The sequence below is a fragment of the Ascochyta rabiei genome, chromosome 4 (assembly GCF_004011695.2).
Source record: "Ascochyta rabiei chromosome 4, complete sequence".
Taxonomy (NCBI): domain Eukaryota; kingdom Fungi; phylum Ascomycota; class Dothideomycetes; order Pleosporales; family Didymellaceae; genus Ascochyta; species Ascochyta rabiei.
Genome location: NC_082408.1, coordinates 2,526,115 through 2,553,916, shown reverse-complemented (window position 1 = coordinate 2,553,916; position 27,802 = coordinate 2,526,115). Strand labels below are relative to the sequence as shown.

Here is a 27,802-nt window from a genome sequence, read left to right as displayed (position 1 = left end):
AGCTAGTTAGAAATATAAAGGAGAAGTATAGAATTCTAGATAAAGATATATATAACTTTAATAAGTCTAGCTTTATAATAGGCATAATTACTGCTTAGATAGTCTTTATAGGCTCTAAGAAGCAAAGTATTCCTAAGAAGATACAGCTAGGTAATTGTAACTAGGTTATAATTATCTAGGGTATCTACGCTAGTAGGTAGGCTATCCCACCCTTTATTATCTTTAGTAGTAAGGTCCTTATATTAAGCTAGTATACAGGACTACCTTATAACTAGGTAATTAAGACTAGCGCTAATAGCTAGATAATAAATAAGCTTAGTGTAAAGTAGCTAAAGCACTTTAATGCGCATATAAAGGAGCGTACTGCAGACATATACTATCTGCTAATTATAGACAGCTATAAGAGCTACTAGAGCTATAAATTCTATAAGTACTATAAGGAACAGAAGATTATTACTCTCTGTATGCCTTTTTACTTATTACACCTACTACAGCCACTTAATATAGGCTGTTTTGCCCCTTTAAAGCAGGCGTACTCTACTAAAACTAATAGCTAGGTAAGGTACTCTATTACATAAGTTAAGAAAGAGATATTCTTACTAGCCTTTTGTATTACTTTTAATAAGGCAATTACAAAGGAAAATATCCTAGCAAGCTTTAGAGGCTCTAGTTTAGTACCCTACAACCTAGAGCAAGTGCTATTAAAGCTTAATGTGGTGCTTTACACGCTAACACCTCTACTACTAGAGGCTACCCTATAGGAGTTAAAAACGCTAGCTACCCTAAAGGAGATAGAGGCGTAATTAACACTAGGTTATAAGCGCATACAAAGGCATAGAGAATTACTAGTCTCTTCTCTTCTATAGGCTGTTAATTTACTTATAAAAGTTATAGCTATTATAGGTTATAATTTAGTATTGTAGGTGCAGGAACTAGCTAGTTTTTATAAGGTAATAGCTACTCTAACAGAATAGTGTAGTTGTAAAAGAAAGTATATTTAAACAGAGGAGAGTCTTATAGTAGGTAATATACAGGATTTAATAGCTAAGAAGGACTATAGTAGTAGGGAGGCAGCTTAACAGCCTGTAAAGAGGGTACGCAGGGAGAGGCACTGTAGGCGTTGTAGTAAGACTAGCTATAACACGCGTACCTATACAGCAGAAATTATAAATATAAATAATAGTAACGCTTCTAAATAGTATATTAGGCTAGAGTAATTATTAGTGCAGTGTTGTAGTGTAGTGGTAATAGTCTGTAATAGTCACGATTTTGGTGAGGGGTGACCGCTCGGTGGTGGTGACCGCTTAGTGGTGAAACACGTTATGCTAGATTTACTGTACTTTAATTAACCTAAACCCCTCTGCTGCAAACCTCATTTTTCATCTCGTCCAAAGTCCTACTGGAGCCAGTTAGGGGTGAGCGACCCGCTATACCTGACCTAGTTGGCTGCTAAAATCTAGTAAGTACAACACAGAAAAGCACCTAATCCCCTCTAGTAAGACAGAGATAGGATCTAGCTAACGAAAGCTATTTAGCTTGTAATCACGAAACTGTACAACTTGTGTTTTAGTTTCATTAATATGATTATAGGAAGTAAGTGCCTGCGCAAAAATCAATATGCAAGGCTATAGCTAATCTTAGTGTGTCTAGTAGTGTAGCTTGTAAGTTAACCTACAAACATTGATATGCGAGGCTGTACCTAACCTTGGTGTGTCTAGTGGTATAGCTTGTAAGTTAACCTGCGAACATTGATGTGCAAGGCTGTAGCTGATATTAGTGTGTCTGGTGGTGTAGTTTGTAAGTTAACCTGCGAACATTGATGTGCAAGGCTGTAGCTAATATTAGTGTGTCTAGTGGTGTAGCTTATAAGTTAATCTGCGAACATTAATATGCAAGGCTGTAGCTAATCTTGCTATCTCTGGTGGTGTAGCAGGTAAGTTGACCTGCGAAGATTAACATGCTAGCCTGCTTAAGCCTCTAAGAGAGCTCTTATGCGAGTACAGTCAGACGGCTGGAAATACGGCTTTAACAACAAATCTGCTTTGGTGTTCTTAACAAGCTTACGCACAGATGCACTAGCCCTTATTAACTGCGCAATTAACCAGCCACTGCTCCTTCTGCGTGCGTATGTACTATATTAACATCAACATCAACACCTGCAATGTCGTAATTTGTTATAACAGCTAACTGCTTAGGCATGTCTTCATTGCTTATCATATCCTCCGCTCAGACAACCCTCCTCTCTTAAGCTTAGCGCAGCCACAATTATTCTAATCCCATCACCAGGCTATCACCAGGCCATTGCAGTGCAAAAAGCACGCTTACAACATACACCATCGCAACTCTTTTATCTCTAATCTCTAATTAAAGCCTCTACTAGTTGTAGTAGTTAGAGGGTTGTAGTTACAGGGTCGTAGTTATAGTAAGGCAGAAATTCTAAAGTATCTAAAGTTTTAGAGTGTCTAAAGTAAAAGAGCATTTAAAGTCCAAGAATAGCTATGCGCAGAGCTAGCGAGCTAAGAACAGAGGTTTATGTATATTCTCTATCTCCTATTTTCCATCTCCCATCTCCAGCATTTCAATACTCAACTATCCAACTACTAATTAAGAAGGTAGCTGCTTTCTTTACACGCGGAGTTTAGCAGCACAACAGAAAGACGCGCAGGCAGTATTAGCACTATTTGTTACATCTAGGACTAGACTGGAATTAAGTGTGTGCAGATTGAAAGCTATATAAGGAGATTAGCGTACAAAGATTGTTAGGGAGGAGAGAGGAGGGCTGGGGGTGTAGTAATAGAAAGTAACTAGATAGCTACGAAATTTGTAGGAATGGTGGGGGGGATGTGTAACACAAGTAAGGCAGCTAGAGAGTACTTATCTTTATGCTATACAGATGCCACTAACTATAACAATATTAAACAATAATATTAGACAAAGATATTAATCAGACAAGGTCTACGCGCAATCTCAAAACCTAGACCTTACCTGTTCTGGTATGTTGTCCAGCTTCTGCACCACGCTGTCCCTGAAAGCACTCCTTCCCCAGTCCATGATTCGCACAAGGAAAAGCACTAGCTTATTTGCACTACGCGTGTGCGTCGTGCGCCATAACCACAGCAAGACCATGTAGACTGTGCTGTTGTGGTGGAAGTGCACCCACAGCTTATAAACAGGGCCTTCGGTAACGACAGAGAAGCACAGAGCGGGCGTTGTGGATGACAGAGGTCCTGGATCCAGCGCTGGGGTCTGGGAGTTGAGGTCTTTAAGGATCTGGAGCATGGAGGCGCTGCAGATGGCTGATTGGTTCTGCGCGCTGACAAGGCTGCCATTCACGCTCAGTCCCTTCGCCTCAACAACTAGGAATAGAAAGCAAACGCCTATATCTGCCGCATGTAGGTCGCTCAGTATAAACCCAGCAGCCTGGTAGTCTATAAGCTGCTGCTGGTGGCGCAATGTAAAGGCGGTGTGTGCCAGACTAACGGTAATGTCTGGTTTCAGCGTTGAGATGTAGTATGGGTCTGCAGCCTTAAAGGTGGTGGTTAAGGTGACTAAGTATAAGTTGGGCGGCAGGGAGGGTATGGGTCCGTTGAAAGAGCTAGAGTTAGTGTTGAAGAGGCTGTACTGCATTGACGCGGTCAACGGAGTACGTGCGCTGCTGGTGTCTTCAACATTGTCTTACAGCTCTTCAGGCGCCAGATTTGCTGTTGGCTTTAGGTCTGCGTTCCAGACTAGGTGTGTTAGCACTTAATCGCGCACCGCCAAGCAAGCTCACCTTTCTCCAACATGTGTGTCCGCAGCGTTGCTGGCGTGGAGTCTGCGAGGGTGCGCACCAGAATGTTCAGGGTGGCCTTCTAGTCGCCCTTAAGCAGACATTCGCGCGCGTTGCGCCGCAATTCAGCCAGGAATGTCGCTGCTAGCCTGGTGAGCTGCGGATTGTTGGTCTGCACAGGGTCGTCTACCGACACCAGCCTAAGAATCTGCTGCACCGCGTTGTTAACGGCAGGTGGAAGGTCAGCCAGGTAGTTGATGAGGACACCAGCATGGTACATGTTGCGCGTGCGGTACGTCTGCGGCAGTGGCTTCTTGCTAGGGCTGGGCGTTTAAGCTGGGCGTTTGTTGATACGCCCTTGCCTGCGCAATGTTGCTGCCAACGTGCTGTGTGGGGTTGGTGGTGCGGTTGACATGTCTGGCGGCGGCGTCGCTATGCAGTTGTTGAGCCATTCCTGGATCAACGCTGGGGCGTGCTGGAGGTTGTCTTGTCCAATGGGCTTGTCTTGTCTAGTGGGCGTGAGCGTCTGCGTAGATAGGTTAGAGGGCAGCAGTAAAAATACGCAGCGACGTTTCTCGCTAAAGATGCTGCCATTAATGTTGGAGAGGCTGCGCTTCATAGTAGTAAAAATGAAAGTGTGTTCTTGTGGTAGGGTGCAATCATACATATGTGTTTACTGCGCTAGATAGCTATATGTTGTAACGTTTGCCCAGAGTGCCGTGTCCGTGCACTCAACAATTATTAGCCTTAAAAAAAGGCGCTTATAATAATACCCTTCTGTCCTAATCCACCATTCCACGCATTAACTGCTAAATGTCTACACTCCAGCGTTGCACCATATGCGCAATAATCTGTCTTACCGTTCCTGTCTTAAAAGCCTTAATAAGACGAAGATTTTAGATAACGTGATAGATAAGTAGCCCTGGTGTTTGAGATTTGTAGAGAAGCTGTTGTGGACGTCGTTGGAGCTATTTCGTCCATGTAGTGCCAATTTGTATGCGTCTTGAGATTGAGATAACATAAGTGTGGGATTTTGATGGCTGCAAAAGAGTAGTCTGCCTGCTGGTGCTGCTTGTGGACGGTATTCAAGCGCCTAATAGGTTTCAATGAAGCTGAAGATTGCGCGGATCTGGTCTGAAACTTGATTGATGCTATTAATAATTGCCACCCAACGCAGGCCATTTCCAACGGAAACCATGGATGGGGGTTTACTAAGTAATTACTTAGTAAAATAGTAATTACTAAATAGTAATGCCGGAAGAGATTTAGCATAACGTACTCCACAGGTGAGCGGATCAAACGGGTGAGCGGATCACTCTGCCAAGACCACACTAAACCTCCACCTTACCACGCAATGCCTTAACAACAACATTAATCTACGCCCTTAAGAGAAGCTGTAATATAGCTTGCGCTCTAGGTAATTAAATAAGACGTAATTCTTACCCTATAACACGCTGTAGCTATATATAACATACCTTATAGCACACTATATACTTAATACACAGGATAACCTACATAAGCTAATTATACGCTAGTTTAACAGATTATAGACTAGACTAAGGAGGACGTAATTACTAAGTATATCCTTAAGCTAGATACATAAGGATTTGCCTCTTAGCTAGCTGCTATAGCTAATATAGCTAATTCTTTACGTGCTAAGCATAACATAGGCTATATTAGCATAAACTAGCCTAACACGTTTATTAAGTGCTGCCCTAACCTTAAAGTAAGGTTTAATTGCAAGTATAACTACAAGAGAGCCCTCTGTAAGGATCTAGAGATTATTAGGGGCTAGTTTAGGCTTATAGTAAATGTTAAAGCTAAGTATAGTATCTAGGACAATAATATATACAATATTAATAAGACAGGCTTTATAATAGGCTAGATATTAATAGAAGTAGTTATTATAGGCTTAGAGTGTTAAGGATAGCTAAAGGTAGTGTAGTAGAGTAACTGTAAGTAGACAACAGTTATACAGGGCATTAATAGCATAGGGTAGGCTATTCTACTATTTATTATCTTTAAAGGCTACAACTACCTCTCTGCCTAGTACAAAGAGGACAATCTGCCCTATAATTGGGTTATTAGAGTCTCTAAGAACAGATAGACTACTAACAAGCTTAGTCTAGACTAGTTAAAGCACTTTAATGCCTATACAAAGACGCGCACCTAAGGAGTGTACTAGCTACTCCTTATTAATAGCTATAAGAGCTATAACTCCCTTAACTTCTAATAATACTATAAGAAAGCAAAGATTATTACACTGTATATGCCTCTATACTTATTACACCTCTTACAGCTACTAGATATAGGCTGTTTTACCTCTCTAAAGAAGGCGTATAGGTGCTAAGCTAAGAATCTTTTATATAACTATATTACTTATATTACTAAAACTAAGTTCCTACTATGCTTTATAGGCGCCTAGAAGGAGAAATTTACTTCTAGCAATATCTAAGGAGGCTTTTAAGGCGCTAGAATAGTCCCCTTTAACCTAGAATAGGTTATAATAGGTCTTAATGTCTGCCTACGTACCCTACCACTACCTCCTGTAGAAGATGCTCCCTAGCAGTCCTAAACCCTAAGTAATACCCTGTAATTAGGATTGCAATTAACGCTAGTTTAAGAGAGGATTTAAAGGTATGTAAGCAGCTTACTAACTGTAATAGTTAAGGCCTTTAAAAAGCTTACTAAAGGCGTAGCTATTATTGCGTATAAGCTAGTATTAGCTAAAAAGGAGATTACTAGGCTTTAAACAGTAAATAAGGCTGCTATGCAATACAAATTAAATAAAAGAAAGTAGTTACAGGAGGAGGAGGTCCTAAAGCTAAGGAAGGCCTTTACTTAACTACTCTAACTAAGATTAGGGTGCGTAGTAATAGTAAGAAGGCAAAGAAGCAAGTACGCGCTAAAGGAGGGGAAGTAACCTAAAGACGCTGTATAAAGTGCTATAATATTAGACATAACTTATATATATATAAGAAAGCTGTAGAAGATGTCTCTAAATAATATTATATACTGTACTACTGTATATAAGGCTAAAGTAGGCTAATGTAAGCTATAATAGGGTAGAGGTTTAGTGTGGTCTTAGCAGAGTAATCCTCTTACCCGTTTAATCCGCCCATCTGTAGAGTACGTTAATTAGTATTTAGTAATTACTATTTAGTAATTTTTAATTTTTTTTATAATCTTTTCTATGTTTATTAGTATTAGTAGCTATAGTATATTAAAAACCCCTTTAGTCTATATATTTAACTATAATAGTTTTTAATGCTATAATAGTAAAATTACTATATTAAGACTAGCTCTAAAATAGAAAAGAAAGCTTAAATAAAGGAAGTTATAAGTAGGTATATAGGTATAACATGTTTTACCACCAAGCAGCGTATCCCTACTAAGCAGCGCACCCTTACTAACATCGCGACTATTACAGACTATTACTACTGCACTACAACACTACACTAATAATTACTCTAGCCTAATATACTATTTAGAAGCGTTGCTATTATCTGTATCTATAATTTCTGCTGTACAGGTACGCGTGTTGTAGCTAGTCTTACTACAACGCCTATAGTGCTGTTAAAGTCGTACTTTAGTTAAAGACCGTAAGCACTAATTCTATTGGTTCTTGGGGATAAGTACTGGTGGATTGGTTAGGGTTATTCACTAAGCAAAGCTTGTAAAGATAGGGTGCACTAAATAGTACAGAGTAGACTATCTAGTTTAAGCGCAGGTTAAGATTCTAAAGATAAACTTAATTAATAAAGTTAAACACAAACTATAAGGGTTGTGTTCCTACTAACTATATACTTTAATAACACACAACAAAGCAAAATTTCGACATAGGGCCCTGCACACCAGAAAAACATTAGAATCTATCTTAACCCAGCGAGGATATACTATCCTAAGCTTCCTAGAGCCTCTAGGCGTCTGGTTGCTGCACGCTGCCTAGTTATCCAACCTAATCTGTTGCAAAACTTTTCGGATTTGCAGAGCACAGACCTCCACTACAACAACAACCTTATCTTATCTTATCTTCTAAGATCTTACTAAAAAGAACACAACAACTAACAAAACATCCTATCCCTACTAGAGAGCAACAAGCCTTTCCTTAGCTTTCTGCTTTTAACCCCTTCTTTCTACTCCTAGAGGTCTACTAGTTAGGCCAGTAAGAATAGAACAAAGGCAAGAATAGTAGAGCTAAGACTGCCTTTTCCTTGTTTTTCAGCTCTAAAAAGCGGATAGAGACTAGGTACCTCTTTCTGTGCAAAAACAAGCTCTCTTCTAGTTATTTCTTAGTTATTTTATCTTAAAAAAGAGAAGGAAAACCCCACCTAGGACCAGGACCTAGGACCCAGGACTATAGAACCGGAACTACCACCTAATAGAGACTAATCTCCAAACACAGGGACAATGGAAATAAGCCCCCCTAGCTCCCTAACCCCTCTAGGAGAGATGTACCAGCCTATACTAATCCTAAGACCTATATCTATACCCTTGTTGTCTACACTACACCTACAATCTACTCTAGAAATACACTAACCTAGTATATTCAACAGAACTACAACGTTACCTCTACCCTCTGCTCCCTCTAAACAACCAGCTAGTAGACCTACTACTCCAACAGCACCTAGGCTTCCCCCTTTCTAATTTAACATAGCTACTAGGCCTATAAACCAAGCTTCTATTGCTAAAACAGTAAAAGAAGCTCTATCTATTACCAGGACAATAGTTATCCAGTCTTCTTCCCTAGCTACCTTAAACAAGGAACAATCAAACCTCCTAGACCTTCTAGAAATCTTTTAAGACTACACAGAAAACAACAGGATAAACAAACAAGGCCTCTCTATCCTAGCCTCCTAAGTATCTAACCTTAAAACAGTGTCTAAATTAATTAAAACAAGAGTAAAACTCCTTTAGAAACCTACCCTAGCTACTAAGACTCCTACTATTTAACCTTCTACTTAGCCTACTTCATACGCATCTGCAGCTTCAGCCAACCTCCCTAAGAACACAGACTAGCAAACAGTTATAAAGAAGAAGCAACCTACTATTATAAAGAACTCTCTAAGTGCACGCTAACTAGTTCTTACACTAGAGCAAGAACTACCCTCTTTTGCCCCCCTAGAGATGCGTAATACTTTTAATAAGGCCTTTATAGATAAAGGAGTAAGCCTCCCTATAATTACTTCTACTAGCCTAAGTAGAAGGAACAACATTATTCTTACTATAACGCCCTACTTTACTGCAAAATACCTGCTTAAAAACTAAGTAATCTAGTAATTAGTTACTACCTATAAGGAAGCCCTTTTAATAGAACTATGGCACAAAGTAATCCTACACAACATCCCCACGTATCTAGAAACAAACCAGGACCTAGAGGTGCTTAAGTTAGAGATAACTACCTTTAACAAAGGCCTAATAATAGTAGGAAACCTATTCTAGCTAACAAGCTATAAAAGGAGACAGAAGCAACAACTAGGATCTGTCTGTGTAGCGTTTATAACAGAAAAAGAAGTACAATAAGCTATACGCAATAGACTATACCTACTAGAAGCTAGCATAAGAATAGAGAAGTTTGTTCCTACACCTTCTACTACACAATGCTAAAAATGTTAGCAATTTAGACATACAGAGAATAGGTGCCTTAATAGCACTATATATAAGATATACGCAGATAAACACTCTACAACACTACATAAGTGTAATATGTGTAGTACTACTAGCAAAGCCTGCGTACTCACTATACCTAAGTGTATAAACTATAAAGAAGCATATATAGCAGATAGAATTGAATATATAGCCTATAAGGCTATAATAAACGCACAAACACACCTAGAATGCTAGATAACCTAAGGATTCTATAAGTAAATCTAAACAAGAGCGTATAAGCTATAGAGAGCGCCTTGTAACTTACAGTAGAACTTGCTATAGACCTTGTCTTAGTACAAGAACTGTAGCTTACCCCTACTTAACAACAACCTTTAGACTACTTAGACACACGCTCTGTAAACCACCCCTCCTTTACACAAATCCTACCCCTACTACAGGACTATAGCATAAGGCCACGCGTTCTAGCCTATGTCCTACGCTTAACACTAGTACAAATTACCCTAACAGCAGATTTAAACCCTAACCTAGACTTTCTAGCTATTACAGTCTAGTAGTCTAGGTTAAACTTTACAATCTATAATATATACAACTAAACAAACGCATAAGAAACAACAACAGTAGAAAGAAAGCTTCTAAATAGCTAAACTCTGCCTACTTAATCCTGCTAGGGGACTTTAACACCTACTACCCTTAGTGGGACCCTACTATAACTACTATAACACTAAAAGCCAGTAGCTTTATTGCCTAGATAGAAGAGTAAAACCTAGAGCTACTAAACACTCCTGGTACAGGCACCTTCTACAGGCTAAACATAAGCAGGGAAAGTGTTCTAGACCTTACCTTTGCTACACACAGGCTTACAAACTAGATAGAAGACTAGCAAACCCTAGCAGGTATAGGCTTAGACTACCTAGGTATCCTATTTACAATTACTATGCCTAGAATACAGCTCCTAAACAACCCTACCCCCTAGTTTAACACTAAGAAGGCAGACTAGGACCTATTTCGGAAGGAGCTAGCAAGGCAATTAGGAAAAAGCGTTGCCCTAAACACTTTAAGCCCTAGACACTCTACTAGCACCTCTCTACTCCTAATCTAAGGAGAGGACAGAGAGCTAGAGAAGCAGCTTAAAGCATTAGGGAAGGAGCTTACTACAGTAATAACAAACGCAGCTAAAACTGTAATCCTACAAAGCTCTACTAGTGTAAGGAGCAAACCTTGGTAGAACCTAGACCTAAAACTACTAAGGACAAACATGCTTAACAAACAACGCCTCCTACAGAGAGAACTAGCTAATAGCCCTACAACCACATACATATAGAAAAGGGACTACCTAATTACTAGAAACAACTACCTATAAACAGTAAAAGTAGTAAAACGCAACTACTAGAATTAATTCCTAGAAAAAGAGGACATAAAATTAATCTTTAAGGCATTATCCTATACTAGGACTATAGGTAACTAAAGCATACCTGCTATACAAGGCCCTAGGGGAATAGAGAACTCCTTTTAAGGCAAGTGCTCAGCACTAAGAGACACTCTCTTCCCTAGACCACCTTCCTCTCAGCCTATAGAGTGGAGGACCTACTAAGAAGGTAGCTAGAAATAGCTACCCCTTACTAAAGAAGAGCTAAAACACGCCTGCTCCTTACAAATCTAAAGTAGCTCCCTAGGACTAGATATAATAAACTAGGAGATTATTACTACAGTATATAAAGCAGAAACAGACATATTCTTCTATGTGTTCTCTACACTATTTAACCATAGATACCACCCTTAAATCTAGAAAAGGGTAATAGGAGTTATCCTAAAAAAGCTAAACAAACTAGACTATACAGCCCCTAAAGCCTACAGGGTAATTGCTCTTCTTAGCTGCCTAGGCAAAGTTACAGAAAGACTAGTTAATAAACGGCTTAGCACACTAGCTAAAACAACTACCCTACTACACCCTTTATAACTAGGTAGAAGAGTACAAAAATCAGCTATAGACGCCTCTATACTACTGCTAAACCAAGTGTAAGAATAAAGAAAACTAAAGCGTACAACAACTACAGTGTTCCTAGACATTAAAGGAGCCTTTAACCATGTCTTACTAGGCTAACTACTTACTATCCTACAACAACTAAAGCTACCCTGCAGCCTAATAGCCTAGATCTAATCTTTCCTCTCTAGACGCCAACTACAACTGTCTTTTAATAGAGAAATAGAAGAATTTAGTAATATAAACGCTGGAATCCTATAAGAAAGCCCTGTCTTACCTATCCTGTTCCTAATATATATCAGACCTCTATTCTAATTAATTACAAACTACTTGCTGTCCTACCTAGACGACCTAGCTATTACAGTATTGTCTACTAGCCTAAAGAAAAACATCTACCTACTAGAAAGAGATATAGCTAGCCTATTTACAAAAGGATCTAGCTGTGTAATACAGTTTAATGCACTAAAAACTAAACTTATCTACTTTACTTTAAGCTAAGAAGCAGAAAACTACACTCTTACCCTGCTAGACAGGTCTACTATAACACCAAAAAAGACTGTTAAATGGCTAAGAATCTACTTTAACAACAGGCTCTTCTATAAGGAGCATGCTGCTATAAGGATTAGCTAAGTAAGAAACGCCTTCTACAGAATGTGCAGACTAGCAAACAGCAGTAATAGCCTTACACCTACTGCTCTCTAATAAATATACCTAGCCTGTGTTATAAGCATAGCAGACTATAGATACCAAGTCTTCTAGAAGCAACAAGCTAGGATAGCAAAACAACTACAAGGACTACAGAACCTAGCACTTAGAAAAATCTTAGGCACCTTCTAAACCTTACCTATAATTCCCTAGGAGGTAGAGGCAGCACTAGCCCCTCCTACAATAAGGCTAAACACTGCAATAAGAAAGTACGCCTTTAGAGCAAGGAAGCTCCTAAAGAACCACCCTATCTACACTGCTACAACACAGCTAAAATCCACCCTACAAAACACAGACCTAGACTCTAGCACAGAGTAAAGAGAGGTTAACTGTACTAGGCTAAGAGTAGGACCTCCTACACAGCTTATGTAAATTACACAGTCTATAGAAAAAGCTATACCTAGCATAAGAGAAGAGAATCTAAAAGACTTCTACTTCTGCCTCTAGAACAAGGCTATTGCATACCAAACAGAAATCTTAAAACTACTAAAAGAAGAAGAAGCAAAAGCACACAAAACACAGATGCTACAGAAAGTAGGAAGTAATTTACTAGCTATCTACATAGACGCTTCCTCTGTAGAGGGAGGCCTAGGGATAGGAGTAGGAATCACAGCCCTAGACTACAACTAAGAGCCTAAGGAAATCTACACTATAAACTATAACATTAGTAAAGGCCAAATTGTATGCAACGGAGAACTAGAAGGAATAACAAGAGGCTTTGAAATTGTAGCTACTATAGCTACTACAGGACAGAACGTCCAAGTCTTTGCAGACAACTAGGCAGCCATCCTAAGACTAAAAACTCCTTTAAACAAGCCTGGACAAGCTTGGCAAATACGCTGCATAAAGGCAGCTAAAACTATTAAAGATAAAGGAGCCACAATAAGCCTTAAATAGACCCCTGGCCACTAAGACATTACAGGAAACGAGAAAGCAGACCTTCTAGCAAAAGAAGCAACAAAAAAGAGCTCTACCTCTAACGCTACAAGCATTGCTATAACTAGAATCTAAGTAAAAGCTATTACAAAAGACAAATAGATTCACAAACTAGTTACCTACAGAGCTAAAGTAATCCTAAGGAAAACAGACACCTACGCAGCAAAATACTGGCTAGGACCAACAAACAGGATTAAACTACCTAAAAATACTAAACAAGAGATAGCAAGTGCCTACTACTAACTAAAACTAGGACATAGATATAATAAAGCATACCTCTATAACCTATAGAAGGTAGATAGTAACAGATGTATCTGCAGCCACACACAAACAACTTAACACCTTCTATTAAGCTATAAAGAATACAAACAAGCAAGAAAAACAATGCAGGACAACCTACAAGGACAACGACTCTTAATAAACCTACTACTCCACGCAACCTAGGGAATTCTAGCTACTCTAGCTTTTATTTCAGACACCAGAATAGGCACCTGCAAGTGGTACCTACAATAAACAACAGACACCTAAAAAATGCTGTTAACCCCCTAGAGCACAGGCTCTCACTACAGGACTCTGAACCCATATTTACTACCTTTTACAACCACGCTCCTTAAACTACCAGAGCAGCTTAACTGCTCTCGTCTTATATAGTCTTAGACTTACACAGGACGTTAAACTTATTAATTAATTAATCTATATACTTTAATAATAGTGGTAGTAAGGTAGACTAATTAGTGTTAAGGATCGTCTAATCACACTAATCACTAATCACACTAATCACTAATCACACTAATTACTAATTACACTAATTACTAATTATACTAATTACTAATTGTACTAATTATGCTAAGCCTAATTATATTATGTGATCCTTAGCCTCTTACTAAGTATAGACGCTGTTATGTTTGCTTACGCTAAGCCTAATAACTTGTTATACTTACTGTGCCCTATACACTATAATTAGCTTACATCCTCCCTATATTCTATAGATTGTAACACCATCCCTCTTCTGTATTAGCTTAGTCTCTTAAGCTTATTTATATAACGAAGGGCCTGTCCTTAATTAGTAGGTAGTTTTAATAATGCTAAAACAACTAACTATCTTACGTTTAGCTTGCTGTTATTGTCTATATAAATTTATTAATTCCTTTAAAGAGATTATAGTGCAAAAATATAAAACTTATATAAAGCACAACTGCATATGTAAGGTTTATATTTAATCTAGAAAGTAGAGTAAGTGCGTTTGCCTTAGGCAACGTTGTAACATAAAGGTAACTTAATCTAAGTTTACCTAGCTAACGTCTAAAAAAGAGAAATTGCGTGTGCGTATAAAGGAGAGTTACAAAGCACAACTTAAGCACTTTAAATATTAGAAAAGGCTATAGAGGACTTGCATGTAGCTTATACGCGCAAGAAGTAGTTATAATATTAAATAGATTTATTAGACTGTTATACTAAGGAGGCTATTGCAGTAGAGGAGCGCGGTATAGAAGAGCAGGAGCAGTTAGAGGCAGGGACTATTAAGTTAACTAATCCGCCTAATAAGTTCTTGTTGCTGTCTAGTACCTAGGGTGCCTTTAAAGGCCATCCCTTAGAGTACTAGGAGAGCAATGTGGCACTGCCTAATTAGTCTCTTTAAATTGCTTTAATAACTGCTAGCAGTTTGTAAGGTGTGTAGTTAGTTCCTATGTGTATTTTAAGTTAGGGTATTCTAACCACTTTACTAGATATTTATCCTAGCTACCTTCCTTTTAGTGTTATATTATTTTTTTAACTTCCTATTAGTCTTTACTATTAGCTTAGAAATAGAAGTTCTTCTAGATAGGCGTTCTAGAGTTAGCTAGTTCTAATAGTAATATGTGGAACACTAGATAGATCTTTGTATCTTTTAGCAGATTAAGTCTATAGTTATCTAGGCTTATCTGCTTTAAAATAAGAAAGGGTCTAACTTTAAGGTAGTCTAGTTCTTTTGTTAGTCTTTATATGCAAAGGTTTTTTATAAGGAGATAGACTTTATCCCCCTCTTTTAGCTAAAGTCCTATTTTTCTTTTCTAGTTAACATATAAGATTGCTTATTCTTAAGCCTTACTAATATTTTCTTATACTTTCTTATACACCTCTTTTAGTCTAACTACTAAGAATATTACTAATTTAGTCTAAATTAGCGTGTCTAGACTTCTAGTAAAGAGATTTTAGTGTATTCTGTAATTTAGGAAGAGCAGTAATTCTTCTATTACTTCTAATAATTTGTTATTGTATGCGATTTGTGCTATAGGTAACAGCAAAACCTAGTTATCTTACTACTAGTTGCTGTAAATTTGTAGGTGTGTTTCTATAGTCTAATTTGTTCTTTTAGTCTATCTGTCTGTCTACAGATAATAGGCTGTTAAAAGCTTCTTCTTGGTACCTATAGCTGCTAAGAGCGTAGTCTAATAATTTAACATAAAGAGCTTGTCTTAATTACTAATAATTAATTAAGGTATACTATAATACCTTATATGTTAATCTAGGATTACTTATATAAGCTGCTCTGCAGTATAACTATATTAAAACAGTATTATCTTAGCGTACTTAGTAAATCTGTTAACTATAACAAAGATTAAGTTATAATGTGTCTAGTTACAGGGTCTCTTAAGATAGGTAGCTGTGTAATAAAGTCTATTATAATATTCGTCTATAGTGCCGTAGGTAGCTTTATTACCTACTTTTCTCTATATTCTGCGTGTGTACTGTGTTTATTTTACTAACAGTTAACACAGTTCTTAATATATCTACTAACCTTGTCCTTTATATTACTAAACTTGAAGTATTACTTAATAAGTTCTATTGTGTGTGTAATTACAGGGTGTCTATATAGCAGGTTATTATAGTAATTAGCTATATTTTGTCCTAAAGTTCCTCTAGTACGTCTAATATAATACGCTGTTTGTTTTTAATTTACATTATATTATTTAGTTGTTGTAATAGTCTAAGTAACCTATAATTATTAATTCCTAGTACTACAAACTAGTTTATTGTTTTTTCTCTAGTAAGGTTATGTTGTCTGCTAAGCGCATTAGCTCTACTATTGTCTTTACCTAGCGTATACAATATCTTAAATTTATATTATCTAAGTATCTTAGACTAACGTACTTGTTATTAATTTAAGACCTTAGTAGTAGTAAAGTATACTAGGTTCTTATAGTTAGTGTAGATAGTAAGTTCTAAGCAGCTTTCTATGTATAGTTGCTAATGTTCTAAGGCTAATATAATTATAAGTAATTCTTTGTTATACACATTATAGCGTTCATTAGGTCCTAAGAACTTATATAAGTAGTAGGTAACAGGGTGCTATAATCTATCCTTTTCTTATATAATACATGCGCCTAATACAAGATCTAAGGCATTAGTCTCTATGCGTATTAGTTTGCTACAACAAAATATAATTAACATAGGAGGTGTAATACAGGCTTATTTAAGTGCCTTAAAAATATTATTCTATTCTTATCCCTACTTAAATAGTGTATCCTTCTGCATAAGCTTTGCTAGCAGGATTACAATCTTAGAGTAGTCCTTCATAAAGCGTGAGTTAAAGTTAACAAATCCTAAGAATTCCTAGATCTGTTTAAATGTTTTTAGCGTCTACTAAGTCTTAACTACTTCTACCTTTGTTAGACTAATCTTAACTCTATGTTGTCCTACAATATACCCTAAAAATTTAACTTCCTCCTTATGCTATTTACACTTCTTAGGTTTAAGTTATAGGTCTACCTGCCTTAGGCATTCTAGCACTTCTGTAACGTGTTGTTTGTACTCTTCTAGTGTCTTTAAGTAAACTAGGATATTGTCTAGGTATGCTACTACAGTTCTATTAAGGTATACTCTTAGAACGTTATTAATTAACTCCTAGCATGTTACTAGTGCGTTTGTTAGACTAAACAGTATAACTAGGTACTTGTAGAGTCTATATTGCGTCCTAAATACTGTTTTCTATTCTTCTTCTTCCTTTATGCGTATAAGGTTTTACGCGCCTTATAGGTCTAATGCTATAAAGTACTAAGCTCCTACTAGCTATTCCTACAACTCTGTAATGTTTAGAAGCAGGTAGCAGTTTTTAATAGTAATTTTATTAAGCTTCTTAAATTTAATGTAAGGTTATAGATTGCTATCCTTCTTAGGAACAAACATAGTTAGGTACCCTGCAGGTAATTCTAATCTTCTAATAAATCCCTTCTTAAGGTTCTCCTTAATGTACTTACAAAGTACTTTAAGTTCCTTTTCTAATAACTAATATAATAGCCTAAAAGTTAGTGTCTTTCCTTTCTAGAGTTTAATCTTGTAATCCTAGGGTTTATGCTTAGGCAGGGCTTTTACTATAAGCTCTTCTTTAAATATCTCTACGTACTATCTGTACACGTTAGAGATAGCAGAAGGTATACTCCTCTCCTCCTAAACTTTTATTTTGTAATCTGTAGAGCGCTTAGCATTTACAGAGTTAACTACTCTATCTTAGCACGTCTTATATTTTAAAGAGACATTATTAATCTCTTTCTTATTTACTAGCTACTGCGTGCGCTGCGTAGGCGTAGATATATTAGTACTGCATTTATATCCTTCTAATAAAAGTCTTTCTTATACCTAGTCTATCTTTAGGTTATACTTTTATAACTAGGAAAGTCCTTATATAATATTGTGTATAGCCTTTATAAAAACTTCTTTGTTTATTTTCTTATAGTGCCCCTGTATCTGTAAGGGTGCTGCTATTACTTTAAACATAATTAGCAGTTTGTCTAGCATTTATTCTCTATTAGCTACTTAAAGTAACGTACTCCACGGGCGAGTCGGACACATAGGCGAGTCGGACACTTAAATTCACACCAAAAATCACAATTCTTACACCTTAATATCTCTACAACCACACAATAAAATTGTCTAGAAATTTAAAATCTATGCTGCATCTATATAAAAATAAAGAGTCTAGAAGCACTAAGCTCTATTATAGATACACATAGAGGTATTTAAAAGTACGCTAAAATAATCCCTGTATTTTATATCTTACTTACTAACTTCTACATTAATAGGAGGAAAGCTAAGCGCTTCTATAGTCTTTATCTTTATATACATACAGCGTAGTATATTAATTTTTAAATAATTCTATTGTGTAGTTGTAGAGATATTAAGGTTTAAGAATTGTTATTTTTGGTGTGAATTTGAGTGTCCGACTCGCCTGTGTGTCCGACTCGCCCGTAGAGTACGTTAAGTAAGGGTTCTCCTTATAATATAATCTAAGTCTAGCTTACTATATTACTGTTCTAGACATATAACTTGCTTATACTTCTAAGTCTAAAAGTGCTATTAAGGCTACCCTATTTAGTTTAATAGGTAGCTTAATAAGGTAATTGTCCCTAATGCTATTAATAGATTAATCCCTAGGGCTCGTAGGCGCTGGCCTAAAAAGGTTCCCTCTTTACTAAACCCTTAAAACTCCTTTATACTGTAATACTTCTTATAATCTACATTAAAGTAGTTCTGCTAGTGTATATTGTAGCAACTTTTATTAACTACTAGCTGTATTTATATTATAGCCTGTAGGTTATCTATTCTAGAAAAGTGTGCTTTCTAGTGTTTGTTAATAAGATAAAGTTTACATAAGTTATTGTAAACTAGTACTATTAACTGCAATAGAGGCTTTGTTGTGCTAGGGACTATTCTACGCTAAGCTTCTTATTATAGTAGATTATACATTTGTCCTTAGTGTTTACTATCTATAACGTACCCTACAGGCAAGTCGGACAACAGGCGAGTTAGACACTTTTGCTAAGCCCCCACCAAACACCTCCTCCTACACCAATGTCTTCTTAACAACACTATTTAAACGCGTTAAAGGAAGCGCAGATACAGATTGCGCTCTAGGCTCTTAAACAAGACGCGACTCTATCTCTGCGACGCGCTGCTGCTATCTACAAGGTCCCTTAAAGCACACTAAGCAACTAGCGCACTAGACAACCTTTACGCGCTAATTCTATAGCCAACTTACAGAAGCTAGATAACAATAAGGAGGAGGTAATTATTAAACATGTTCTTAAGCTAGATGCGTAAGGATTTTCCCCTTAGCTCTTAGATGTGGCTACTATAGCCAATTCTTTGCGCGCTAAGCGTAATCTAGGCCCTATTGGCATAAACTAGCCCAGTACGTTTATTAAGCAACACCTAGAACTTAAAGTTAAGTTTAATTGTAAGTACAACTACAAGAGATCTCTCTATAAGGATCCTAAGGTTCTACAGGGCTAGTTTAGCCTAGTAGCTAACACTAAAGCTAAGTATAGCATCTAGGATAAAGACATGTACAACTTTAACAAGACAGGCTTTATAATAGGCCAGATCTCCCTAGGAGCAGTTGTTACAGCTTTAGAACAACAAGGTCGGCTAAAAGCTATCCAGCTAGGCGACTAGGAGTAGGCTACAGCTATAGTGAGCATTAATACTAAAGGATAGGCTATTCCAGCCTTCCTTATCTTTAAGGCCTACTACTACCTCTCTGCCTGGTACAAGGAGGAAGAACTGCCTTAAGACTAGGTTATTAGAGTCTCTAATAACGGCTGGACTACCAACAAGCTTGGTATAGACTAGATAAACCACTTTAACAGGCATATAAAGGAGCGTACTGTTAGCACCTACTATTTGCTCATTATTAATAGTTATAAGAGCTACAACTCTCTTAAATTCTAGCAATACTGTAAGGATAACAAGATTATTACTCTCTGTTTGCCTTCTTACTTATTACACCTTACACAGCCCCTTAATGTAGGTTGTTTTACTGCTTTAAAGAAGGCGTATAGGCGCTAAGCTAAAGTACTTATATAGAACTAGATTAACTACATTATAAAGATAGAGTTCCTACCATACTTTATACGCGCCTACAACGCTGCAATTACTTCTAAGAATATCTAGGAAGGGTTCTAAGGTGCTAGATTAGTCCTATTTAACCTAGACCAGGTTATAATAGCCCTTAATGTGAAGTTACGCACTCTATCACCACCACTACCTGTTAACAACAAGCTCTGGCAGTCGCAAACCCCAAGTAACAGCCTTAAACTTAGGTTGCAATCAACGCTTGTAAAGATAAGGATTTAGAAGCATATAGATAGTTCGCCTACCTCTATAGTTAAGGCGTTTAAGAAGGTAGTAAAGGGGGCAGCAATAATTGCGCATAAGCTAGTGTTGGCGCAATAGGAGATTACTTAGCTTTAAGCTGCTAATAAGGCAGCTACACAACAAAAATTACACAAAAGAAAGCAAGTTTAGGCAGAAGGGACCCTAACAGTTAAAGAGGGCTAGCGATTAACAGCTCTTAAGGAGTTTAGGGCGTGTGGTGATAGGAAGAAGGTAAAGAAGCAGGTGCGTGCTAAAGGAGGTAAGCCCTCCTAAAGGCGCTGTGGACGGTGTAATCAGACAGGACATAACGCGCGAACGTGTAAGAAAGAGGTAGAAGTAGTTTCTAAATAGTATTACAGACTATACTGCACGTTACAGCACTAAACTAGGTTGTTTTAGGCCATAATAGGGTGGTGTTTGGTAGGGGCTTGGCAAAAGTGTCCGACTTGCCCGTTGTCTAACTCGCCTGTGGGGTACGTTATAAGGTTTCTATATTTTAGGTTTTAGTAGTCTAGGATGTACTATAGTTATAGGCTAATTGTAAGTAGTGCTTCTTTCTACTTCTGTATACGTTCTAGGCTAAGCTATATTTCTTACTTACACTAAAGCTAGTCTTTAGCTTCTTCTAGGTTATTAGCAAACTGTTTACAATAGTTAATTTCTTTTCTAAACTAGTAAACAAGCTGTTAGAGTTCTAGTGTTATTTCTGTAATTTTAGGTACTCCTATAGAACTAACAAGTTCTTAATATATTTAGTAAAAGGCTTCTTTATTGTTACGCTTCTAGCGTTGTTAAGCTATATGTTCTTATTTGCGTGTTAGTAGGGCGCTAATTTAGTTAAACTCTTGTCCTAAGGTGTCTAGTAGGTTGTCTATCTTTTACTAGTTGTTGTTAGAGTAGCACTCTGTTTCTTTACCTGTCTAGGCGTTCTAGTAGGGTGTTGCTATACAAATTAGAGGTACAATACAGTTATTATTATCCTCTAAACTAGACTCTAGGTCTTCTAGCAGTTGTCCTATGTTATTAGTAAGAATTTCCTATTTACTAGCATCTGTATTATTATAATTACAGGTAAGTACATTTAACTAGCAGTAAACCTTGTTTATCTAGTAGTCCCTAGTAAAGTAGCCTAGTTTGCTACAGTTGTAGCAGTACTTACTGCCTCTGTGTTAGTTACCCCTCTTAGGCTTCTTTTTCTATTGCTTTAGTAGTCCCTTATTAAGGTTTAAGAGGTCTATTGCTTTAGGTCTGTAGTATCTACTCTAAGTGTTGCTATAGATGTAACAACTAGTATTTAGCTTACTACAGCCTCCTTGTTGTCCTTAGTTTAAGTTGGTGCGCTACTAGTTCCTTAGTAGTAGCCTGTTAGTATTAATAACAGTAGTATATGCTCTAAGATTATCTTAAAGTTCTTACTAAAGTTTATAGAGTTATACGTTAATATTAATAGCAGTATTAATAAGCTTATTAAAGGTTTCTATGCTTGCGCTAGTACGTATAAGTTCTTCCTTAACCTTAGGCTTTAAACCTTATTAAAACATAGTAATTAGGGTAGTATTATCCTAGTTAGTGTTAGCAGTAAGCTACTAAAACTCTGCAGCGTAGTTAGCAGCTAACTTGTCCTGTCTAATCTTCTAAATATTACGTTAAGTAATATATTGTCTATTAGAGACTCTAAAGATTAGCTTAATCCTTTCTTTAAATAGGTTAAAGTCTTTTATCTACTTATCTATATTATTTAGGGCCTTACTAGCTTAGTACTGCTGTATAAAGGGCTTAATCTATATAAACACCTTACTACGCATATAGCTAGCTGCAAGGTCTACTTATTTAGCCCTAGGTACCTTCTTACCTTAGAATGTAAAGAACAGGTCCTACTACATAAGCTAGTTATTAAGCTTGCTATAATCTCTGTAGTAAAGGTTAGGCTTATTAACGTTTATAGTGCTGGTGGTAACAGTTACATCTATGTTAATGTTGCTAGACGTAGAGTTACTAGGGGTAGTATAGGATCTAATAGTACTTATCTTAGGGGTGTTTAAAATGTTAAAGTTGTACTTTAGTTAAAGACTGTAAGTACTAATTCTATTAGTTCTTAGGGATAAGTACTAGTAGATTAGTTAGGGTTATTACCTAAGTAAAGCTTGTAAAGATAGGGTGTAATAAATAGTACAGAGTAGACTGTCTAGTTTAAACGCAGTTTAAGATTCTAAAGATAAACTTAATTAATAAGGTTAAACATAAACTATAAGGGTTATGTTCCTACTAGCTATATACTAAGGAGATATAATACTTATTAATAAGTAACTAGAGTTTATCTAATATAATATATAAGGGTGCTTGTAGATAAGCATATTATACTATACTTATTAATAAGTAGTTATATATATTATGCTTATTAATAAGCAGTTATATGTGTTATGCTTATTAATAAGCAGTTATGTAACAACCCTTTCTGTTCTGTCCTTCTCCCCTGTTTGTTCCTTTAGGGCGGAGTTAGGGGTCTTGGTTGGCTGGTACTTATGTTTGTGCCGTGCCCTAGCACAGGATTGTAACAGGCACACACACATAAAATTAGCTATCTAAACAGATAATTATTAATTAATTACCTTTATTATCATCTTTACATATTAAGCATATTATCTAACACTACTACTACATTAACTATATTACTAAGCTTAAGCTTCTACTACTGTTTAAGGCAGCCTTTAATTAATTGTTTATATTAGCTTATATATACTTAGCTTTTTAAAGTATAGGCCTTATTCCTCTCTAACTAGACGCTGTTCTGTTAAAGCTAGACGTACAGCTCTGTACACCTTCTCCTTCTACTCTACTAGAGACTATCTAGGAGGCTTAAACGCCAAGTAACGTACGTAAGCTTAATAGTTAATTAACATTAAGACGTAATTGTGTACGCTGTTACAAGAGCTTATTACCTGCCTTAATTATTAAGGCAATTAATTAGCTTAAGAAGGGGGCTGAGGTGATAATGCTTTCTGCTGAGCTGATGCGCAATCAGATTACAAGCCTTAAGAGAGCTAACAAGGCAGTGTTAAAGCGAAAGCAGCGTATAAAGAAGCGCATACAGAAGCAGGGGGTCTTAACAAAGGGGCCTAGAGAGGATATACTTGCTTCGCATAAGGCTAATTAGCAGATCTCTTATAAAGAGCGTCAGGGAGGAGGGCAATTAGGCCTTAGCTGCCAGGCCCTTGCGCGCTGTAAGAAGTGTAGGGAGCCTGGTTATAACTTAACGTACTCCACGGGTAAGCGGATCAAACGGGTGAGCGGATCACTCTGCCAAGACCACACCAAATCTCTACCCTATTATAGCTTGTATTAGCCCACTTTAGCCTTGTATACAGTAGTGCAGTACATAATATTATTTAGAAACATCTTCTACAGCCTTCTTACATGTACGTAAGTTATGTCTAACATTGTAGCACTTTGTACAGCGTCTTTAGGTTACTTCCCCTCCTTTAGCGCGCACTTGCTTCTTTGCCTTCTTACTATTACTACGCGCCCTAAACTTAGTTAGAGTAGTTAATTAAAGGCCTTCCTTAGCTGTTAGGACTCCCTCCTGCTGTAATTGCTTTCTTTTATGCGATTTATGTCGCATAGCAGCCTTATTTGCTGCTTGAAGCCTAGTAATCTCCCTTTAAGCCAACACTAGCTTGTGCGCTACTATAGCTGCGCCTTTAGCAAGCTTTTTAAAGGCCTTAACTATTAAAGTTAGTAAGCTGCTTGCATGCCTTTAAATCCTCTCTTAAACCAGCGTTAATTGCGACCCTAATTGCAGGGTAGTGCTTGGGGTTTGGGACTGCCAGGGCTCATCTTCTATAGTAGGTAGCGGTGGGGTACGTAGGCGGACATCAAGACCTATTATGACCCGTTCTGGGTCAAGGGGGACTATTCTAGCGCCTTAGAAGCCTTCTTAGATATTGCTAGAAGTAAATATCTCCTTATAGGCGTCTATAAAGCATAGTAGGAACTTAGTTTTAGTAATATAAGTAATATAGTTGCGTATAAGATTCTTGGCTTAGCGCCTATATACCTTCTTTAGAGGGGCAAAATAACCTACATCTAGTAGTTGTAAGAGGTGAGATAAGTATAGAGGCATACATAGTGTAACAATCTTTGCTTCCTTACAGTATTGTTAGAAGTTAAGGGAGTTATGGCTCTTGTGGCTGTTAATAAGGAGTAGCTGGTGTACTCCTTAGGTGCGCGTCTTTGTATAGGCATTAAAGTGCTTTAAGCAGTCCAGACTAAGCTTGTTAGTAGTCTATCTGTTCTTAGAGACTCTAATAACCCAGTTATAGGGCAGATTGTCCTCTTTGTACCAGGTAGAGAGGTGGTTGCAGCCTTTAAAGATAATAAAGGGTAGAATAGCCTACCCTGTGCCATTAATGCCCTGTATAACCGTTGTCTACTCTTAATTGCCCTACTGCACTGCCTTTAGCCGTCCTTAACGCTCTAAGCCTGTAACAACTGCTCCTGTTAATATCTGGCCTATTATAAAGCCTGTCTTATTAAAGTTGTACGTATTATTGTTCTAGATGCTATACTTAGCTTTAACATTTGCTACAAGCCTAAACTAGCCCCTAATAATCTCTGGATCCTTACAGAGGGCTCTCTTGTAGTTGTACTTGCAATTAAACCTTACTTTAAGGTCAGGGCAGCGCTTAACAAACGTGTTAGGCCAGTTTATGCCAACATGGCCCATATTACGCTTAGCACACAAAGAATTAGCCATATCAGCTACAGCAGCCAGCTGAGGGGCAAATCCTTGTGCATCTAGCTTAAGGATGTACTTAGCAATCACGTCCTCCTTAGTCTAGTCTATAATCTGTTAAACTAGCGTATAATTAGCTTGTGTAGGTTGTCCTGTATATTAAGCGTGTAGTGTGCTGTAAGGCGCGTTATATATAGCTGCAGCGCGTTACAGGGTAAGTGTTGCGTCTTATTTAATTGCCTGGAGCGCAAGCTGTATCGCAGCTTCTCTTAAGGGCGTAGATTGATGTTGTTGTTAAGGCATTGCGTGGTAAGGTGGAGGTTTGGTGTGGTCTTGGCAGAGTGATCCGCTCACCCGTTTGATCCGCTCACCCGTGGAGTACGTTACGTACATGTAAATTTGATACTATAGATACTACTTAATCTACCCTGTTAATACACATCTATTATCTTAAGAGGTGGTTGAGCTGTACACTTATAGAGGCGTAGAAAGTTGGTAGGGTAGGCCATTTGCTTGTACGGGCCACTCGCTTGTAAAACACGTTAACGGTCAGTACGCGCTAGTGGCAGTTGGGGACCTAATCATGGATGGCGAGCGCTAAGCCCGTCCGTGCGAGGCCGAGCTACTCGGTGTGGGTTGTCAACAAAAACGAAGCACCAAACCAGACAACACTCGCCAGCAACGCAAGAATGTCTTGACACTCACGATATGTCGAGCACCGACATTGTAAAGATCTGGCTCAAATCCACGCACGGGGCTCGCTACCCACCGACCCCTCCGCCGGAACACGTTATTGCGCCGCAGCGTCACATGCGCAAGCACAAGCGCAAGCGCGCCATGTCCCTCCCTGCGAATGCGTCCGGCACCACATCTCACCAATGCGAGAGCCCCAAGCGGCGCAGAGTCGATGATGCAGAGGACGCTGAGCTTGCACAAAGCGCGTCGCAATTCGGAAGCGAGAATGTGCTGCCGCTCAGGGACAGCAACACGTTTCCGCCACCAACCAGTCGTGCTTCCTCCAATCTCTCGCGTGCCCGAAGTCCGACACGCGAAACACCCATCATCCTGAAGAGCGCATCACCGCCAGTGCTGACGGAGAGCCTCAACGGCCTGCAAGAACCCCCGCCTCAGCACGTCGAATACCTCGGCGACTATCTTGCTGCGGGCGTCGACTTGCACTTCGTTCCCCAGGGCCTGAAGGTACGGTGTACATGATTGACGCCCTACTTTCCGGGCTTCGTTGACGGCCGTGTAGCATATAATCAAGAACGATTCCGATGTAGGCCACCAGATCACCAAACCTGCAGACTTCAATCCTGTCGATCTGCGTTCCGCCGAAGAGCTAGCTGCAATATGGAGGAAAGTGAAGACGATATTTCTCAACGCGCGTGACTGCAAAGACGGTGGTCGAGATGAGAACGCCTGGTGCGATGATGTATTCCGGCCATTGCTCGGTTTGGCCATACAGCTGTACGGCAAGAGCCGATGGTGGCTTCAAAGCGTGTGAGTAACCAGCTCTCTACCTACCTCACCCAAGACCAAGATCAAGACCACTAAGACGCCACAGGCAATCGCAGTCGATCGACCCCCGTTACCTGTCGACCGTCACCGCTCGTGGCCCCACCGATGGCCGGCGCAAAGCTATCGACCGCAAGACCGATTACGTCCTCTCATACTCGCATCGTCACCCAGCTACCTCAGCACTCTATAAACAGCTCGGAGAAGCAAATATGGGCGATGTTGGGCATACCATGGACGCGTTCACCAGGCGGACGGCCCTTTTCTCTGGCTTCGAAATTAAGCCTGCGTCCGGCGACCAGACTGAAGCCGAGTTGCAGATCAGTATATGGTCAGCTGCATCTATCCGCAAGAAGCAGGAACTTGCAAGCTTGGCCCGGCTTACCATCGAGCCCGCAGCAATGGTCGAGCCAGTGTTCACTATTGTTGGACACGAGCACCACGTTTACTACTGTTATCCCCGCGACAATCTCGTTTCAGGAAGAAGCGGGGTCCACGTGCTTGGACCAGACCTTGACCGATTCGAACGACTTAGTACGGATTCTGTGCGCGGAATCTTTCGACTGCTCAGACTCTATGGAAACGTTCTCGCTTACGGAGTTGACGAGGAAGATGATCGGTATTGGGGCGGGGTTCTTGGGAAGACGTTGACCCGCCTAGCTGGAATGTCTGAGTTTGAGGCGGATCAGCCTGGTTGAAACGATCTTGCATCAAAAGCTGGACAAGTTTGTCTTGCGTCCACAACAGCAGACCGCGACCAGTGTCCAGCACAAAAACTCAAACCACAATGTCGCTACACCATGAAGAAGCACGCTCAGTCGACAACAGGAGTCCGCCATGGTGAAGTGCCAAAGACATGGAATACCAAGGGGGTGGAGTGCCAATCCGTAGCAAGCAGGTAAGTAAGCGTAAGCGTAAGTAGCGAAGCGTTGACAAAAGACAATGATGGCATGATCGCGCCTTATGTCAAATTTCTACCTACAACGCTTACGCTTACGCGTACTGTTTCTTCAGCCTGCTGCTGAAATCAACGCCGTGTCTGCGTCTGCAACTCTGGCCCGTTGACGTTCACGGATCAAAAGTAAGATTGTCAAAGGTCTCTAAGGTGAACTTACGCTAAGCTATAACGTGTTTCACTAGTAAGCGGCCAACACCAGTATCCGGCCAACCCCACCAGTATCCGGCCAACCCCACCAGTATCCGGCCAACCCCACCAAAACGCGTCAAACTGCTTTCATCCCAACTGTGATGGCTCAACTACAACGTACTTAAGCCTCCCTTACAGAGGGTAGATGCCTTCTTGCTGCCTCTGCTGTTAAATCAGGACGCGTTTAGTTAAATAATAGGGCTGCTTTGCTCTACTAGGTGCCTTGTACAACACTCTGCTGCTGCCTCTAAAGTATTAAATTAAAAGACG

At 38.9% G+C, this 27,802-nt stretch overlaps 2 protein-coding genes across 2 annotated transcripts, besides 42 other annotated features; one reads left to right on the top strand and one right to left on the bottom strand.

Annotated features, from left to right (window-relative positions):
* Positions 1–510: part of a mobile genetic element that runs on past the window's edge.
* Positions 8–61: a tandem repeat.
* Positions 511–1,191: a mobile genetic element.
* Positions 1,192–1,321: 130 nt separating this feature from the next.
* Positions 1,322–1,495: a dispersed repeat.
* A 1,472-nt stretch (positions 1,496–2,967) lies between these two features.
* On the bottom strand, positions 2,968–3,627 carry EKO05_0003200 (uncharacterized protein; the record flags this gene model as incomplete). The annotated part of the gene is made up of 1 exon (XM_038945241.1): positions 2,968–3,627. The coding sequence occupies one exon, from the start codon at positions 3,625–3,627 to the stop codon at positions 2,968–2,970; it is 660 nt and encodes a 219-aa protein (XP_038801761.1).
* Positions 3,628–5,005: 1,378 nt separating this feature from the next.
* Positions 5,006–5,040: a dispersed repeat.
* Positions 5,041–6,908: a mobile genetic element.
* Positions 6,842–6,933: a dispersed repeat.
* Positions 6,934–7,189: 256 nt separating this feature from the next.
* Positions 7,190–7,242: a tandem repeat.
* Positions 7,190–7,255: a tandem repeat.
* Positions 7,250–7,348: a dispersed repeat.
* Positions 7,336–7,339: a direct repeat.
* Positions 7,340–7,577: a long terminal repeat.
* Positions 7,340–22,407: a mobile genetic element.
* Positions 7,344–7,586: a mobile genetic element.
* Positions 7,585–13,694: a mobile genetic element.
* Positions 7,787–7,815: a tandem repeat.
* Positions 8,099–8,150: a tandem repeat.
* Positions 11,166–11,329: a mobile genetic element.
* Positions 11,181–11,293: a mobile genetic element.
* Positions 11,181–11,323: a mobile genetic element.
* Positions 13,687–13,749: a mobile genetic element.
* Positions 13,750–13,795: a tandem repeat.
* Positions 13,796–16,823: a mobile genetic element.
* Positions 14,637–17,804: a mobile genetic element.
* Positions 17,800–18,240: a mobile genetic element.
* Positions 18,238–18,748: a mobile genetic element.
* Positions 18,749–20,616: a mobile genetic element.
* Positions 19,710–19,822: a mobile genetic element.
* Positions 20,543–20,632: a dispersed repeat.
* Positions 20,617–22,413: a mobile genetic element.
* Positions 21,014–22,692: a mobile genetic element.
* Positions 22,180–22,407: a long terminal repeat.
* Positions 22,408–22,411: a direct repeat.
* Positions 22,693–22,784: a mobile genetic element.
* Positions 22,785–23,406: a mobile genetic element.
* Positions 23,378–23,451: a dispersed repeat.
* Positions 23,387–25,253: a mobile genetic element.
* A 92-nt stretch (positions 25,254–25,345) lies between these two features.
* Positions 25,346–25,414: a mobile genetic element.
* A 161-nt stretch (positions 25,415–25,575) lies between these two features.
* On the top strand, positions 25,576–27,083 carry EKO05_0003199 (uncharacterized protein; the record flags this gene model as incomplete). The annotated part of the gene is made up of 3 exons (XM_038937966.1): positions 25,576–26,067; positions 26,123–26,370; positions 26,435–27,083. The coding sequence occupies 3 exons, from the start codon at positions 25,576–25,578 to the stop codon at positions 27,081–27,083; spliced, it is 1,389 nt and encodes a 462-aa protein (XP_038801759.1).
* A 204-nt stretch (positions 27,084–27,287) lies between these two features.
* Positions 27,288–27,315: a tandem repeat.
* A 195-nt stretch (positions 27,316–27,510) lies between these two features.
* Positions 27,511–27,561: a mobile genetic element.
* Positions 27,514–27,574: a mobile genetic element.
* Positions 27,557–27,802: part of a mobile genetic element that runs on past the window's edge.